General features: G+C 42.0%; 1 protein-coding gene and 1 long non-coding RNA gene across 2 annotated transcripts in view; one reads left to right on the plus strand and one right to left on the minus strand.

Moving 5' to 3' along the window:
- Positions 1–1,403: 1,403 nt before the first annotated feature.
- Positions 1,404–2,221, plus strand: LOC121666783. Its single transcript, XR_006016795.1, has 3 exons — positions 1,404–1,475; positions 1,964–2,038; positions 2,117–2,221. It is a non-coding gene; the product is annotated as an uncharacterized LOC121666783 (long non-coding RNA).
- A 591-nt stretch (positions 2,222–2,812) lies between these two features.
- LOC121666564 (myosin-1B-like) overlaps positions 2,813–3,852 on the minus strand; it is a 23,685-nt gene continuing 22,645 nt past the window's right edge. Inside the window, exon 5 of the mRNA XM_042032238.1 lies at positions 2,813–2,830. Within this exon, the coding sequence (XP_041888172.1) occupies positions 2,813–2,830 (18 nt within the window). The remainder of the gene's footprint in view (positions 2,831–3,852) is intronic.

Below are 3,852 nucleotides of genomic sequence, written 5' to 3' on the forward strand. Positions count from 1 at the left end.
CTCTTCCTCTTTGAATTTTCTTCACAAATGATCTGCCTACATTGAATCCTACTGTCCTAGGAAAGATCTCAGGCCTGGGATGAAAGTAAATGTTGTGGACAGACCTTTCTCATCTAAATAGAGAAATGAGCTACCATCGACAGAAAATCCTGTTTTCCTTGATAACATTTTATATATCTTCTCAGATTTAATTGAGCACAGCTCTGCACTGGAGTGGTTCTGGCCTCAACCAGAGAGCTGGCAGTAAGCTAATGTTGCTGCTACTGAGTTTCTCTGCTCCAGCCTGAGCACTGAAGTACCCAGCATTGATGATGATGCCTTTTTGTGCACACTTTGGTTTTAGTCTACAAAAGCTGTGTTAGTATTTGCAGCATGTTTTCTTCCTTATTTAGCAGTGTTTATTGATACATAAATCACAAGTGCTGCGATATATTCTCAGATTCAGTCCCTCTTAAAGCCTGATATTTTATTTGCAATTTTCATTTCCCTGGCATTGATTTGAGCACTGTTTATATGCACCAGAAAGTAATACGGCTTCATCAGATTTTAATTCCTTTAGCAGAATTGGATAAGTACCCTCTATTCTTGGTGCATTGCTATTCTTCTATTTATTCCAAAACCTAATGTTAAAAAAAAAGTGGGAATATTCCTAATTACTCTCTAGTGAAAAATCAGCTTTTCTGCACAGGTCTGTGCTCTTTTTATAGTCTGATCATCTGTTGGCTTTTTGAATGCTCTTGAAATCTTCATTGCAACCAAAAAACTCACAAGTAACTCCCATGGGATTTTTGGTAATCTAGAGCTAGCTCCTCAAACAGCTTTAATTTAAAAATCGTTTTTCTCTTAATCACATTGATGAAAATTATTCTTGGTGCAGCACTGTTGCTGTTACAGCATGTCTCTGAATGATCAACAATAGAACCAATATGCCTTCAGACTGCCATTGCTAATCTTATCACGGAAGCAATTTTATTCCCCTGCTATGAACAGTATTTTTTCTTCTTTATACTCAGCTGTACCAGATGTGAATCTTGTCAGATAAAAGACTAAACTGTGATTCAGAAGTAATGAAAAGTATCAAGATCTCCAGGAAAAAAAAAGAAAAAAAGAAAAAAAATGAAGAAAAGGGGGTCATATCTCACAAATCTATGGATTATTCAGTCTAACACTTTATTCAAGAAACATTCTCTGTGAGATTTGCAGCTTGCCTGTGCTGTTGTCAGCCATGCTCTCAGTATGACAGGGCATGCTGGAGGCATCAATGTACTCTATGGACCCCTGATGAGCTCTCTGACAGGGAATGCTCAGCTCCTGCTGCAGCAGCATTTCTGCTGCCCTCTGTGTAAAACGAGAGCTGCCAGGAATGTTAGCACCAAAGAAACAGAATTGCTGAAACACTGATCATTCAGAGCAAGGCTTCTCATCCCAACACTTCCCAGTATTAAGATGCAGCTGGGCACTGGACTCTGGAGATGGTAGGACACACTTTCCTTAACCTAACATCCCTTTCTCCTGTTGACTAATGAAGTGCATGGATTTGGTGAAATGCATGCTTCCCTGCAGGAAGTGTCTAGTCCAAAGTGGTGTCGTAGTGCTATGTAGTTCAAAAATTCCATATGAGGCAAGTGTGAAAGGGTTAACTGGTTTTTGAGTAAAACAGGTTGATGAACAGAACTACCAGAATCTTAAAAATATTCAGGGGGAGAGATACAGAATAGGTACAGGGAAATTTTGGCCATGGCAAAGGTAAGCTAGTATTTCTGAGGCTAGAACCAACTTGTGAAGACTGCCCTGTCCCATGCACCAAAGCATGGAGGGGCTTTGAAGATCCTTCTGTCTCCTAATTGTACTCTCTTGAGACTGCTTCAAGGTTAATTTTTTCAGTGCATTTATGGTATATCTTAATGGTATAGCTTAATATGCCACGTAAGTATGTACAATGCTTCACGCTTCTGTATTTCAGAAGAGAAAGAAGGAAGAGAGAAACTTCAACTCCAAAGATATCTCAGCATCACTTGACTGTGAAGTGGAGCAGAAGGTAAAAATATAATACCTGGGCAGGTGCTGAGTGAATATCAAAGTTGCACAGTTATTTAGGCTCCTCCTGTGTTTCCAGGAAGTATCCATGGAAGAGATCTGGAGAGTGGGTCCTGGATGAGGACATGACCTTCAGGATGCCCTTTCCATCACTCACCAAAGCAGCTGAGGAGCTCCTGTTACAGAACAGGTGTGTGGGGTGAGAGGGCTGGGTGGTGTCTGGGTAGAACAGTCAAGAGGAAAGACAACAGGTGGTAGAAGGAATTGAAGGTGGAGAAGGATTTGGATCAAAAGGAAATCAGGGTTACTAAGACAGTGCAATTTTGAAAAAGTGACTGCTCCTCCTAGAAAACATGTCTGAGAACTTGTTGAGCAGTTGAAATCACTGACAGATAACAGGTATCATAAGGGCACTTGTTTTTGATAACCTTGCTTTTGAATGCCAAGATTTGAAGAAACACGCATATCATCCTTGTCTGAGATGTGGCTGTACTCTTCTGAAGAATTGTCACGTGTTACTTATGATCTAAAAACCAGTTTTAACACCTCCTGCAACAGAGTAGGATTCAGGCAGTTACATACAGAGCTATAGTGTGTTATGTTGTATTACATTTTTCATGCCCGTTTCCCCCTCAATTCCACAAGGGCTCATTCACAATCTCAAATCACTCCTAGGAAAACCAGATTTTTCTCTCTCCTTGTTTGATTTCAATAGTCTGTATTGCAATGTGGAGGCATAGGCATAGTCCATTCTTCATTAAAGCCACATTTTTGGTTACCCCAGGCAGGTGTCCTTCAGGATGGGACAAACATTAAAAAGTGTTTTGGAATAGCAAAAGAGGAAGAAATTATGAAAATTTCCAAGAGCATTTAGGGATGGGAAAACTTCCTGCCTAGCTTAAATTCTAATACCCTGTGCACTTTGTGTGTCTGCCATGAAGACCATCACATCTAGATTCTGTGTCTAGAAGTATTACCAGCTTGCAAAGTAGTCACATGTCATGCAAAGCCCAAAGTGTGAACCCATCCTCTCCGCTCTCCAACAAGTGTCCCACATTCTACTCATCCTTCCCAGTTCCCGCAAGCACTTCTGCTTTCCCAAGCTGCCCCCCTTCAGTGTTTTCAGCCTTTTCTTTTAACATCACTGCTCACAAGGCCTTGGGATGTGAGGAGGCACCAGACACAACCTGCCTGCCCCTCTTACAGGGCCAGGACAAAGCAGAGATTCAGAGAACAGATCTGTTTCTCAAGGCACTCTCTTACTCTTCTTAGCAAGGCACCCATTGTAGGGTATTGGGCTTGATATGGGTGGGTGGACGATGGGTGCACAAGAGCAGTTATCAAAAGCAGCAGAATTAAATCTAGGGTCAGGTACCAACAGCCAAATGATGTTACACTGTTTGCACTCTTCCTTTCTCTTTATCATCCTTCCTTCCACCTCTGGCTTCTGTCTCTTTCTCCCTTCCTCTTCATGAATATTCTTGCTCCCCATCTCAGTATTTCTTTCTCCATTTTTCTTTCTTTCTAATCTTTCTCAGTCTCTTCCCTTCCTCTCTTTTCTCTGGTGTTTTCTGCATTTCACTGTCTTTCTCCGTTTCTTTATTTCAGTATCTACTCAACCCACATGTCCTCTGCTGTCTGTCCCTCTCCCTCTGCCTCTCCTGCTCCACCTGCCTCTACCTCCTTTGCCTCTCTCTTCCTTTCTCTCTTTCACTCCCTTGCCCCCTTCTGCTCTGCCATTGGGGAAGGAAGTGCCTTCTGGTCGAGACAATGTAGCTGTGGGCTGAGGGCAGAGACAATGAGTACTTGGAGAAC

Source organism: Corvus kubaryi, unplaced genomic scaffold, assembly GCF_017639235.1.
Source record: "Corvus kubaryi isolate FWS band 111438036 unplaced genomic scaffold, C.kubaryi_AGA036_p1.0 37353, whole genome shotgun sequence".
Lineage (NCBI taxonomy): Eukaryota > Metazoa > Chordata > Aves > Passeriformes > Corvidae > Corvus > Corvus kubaryi.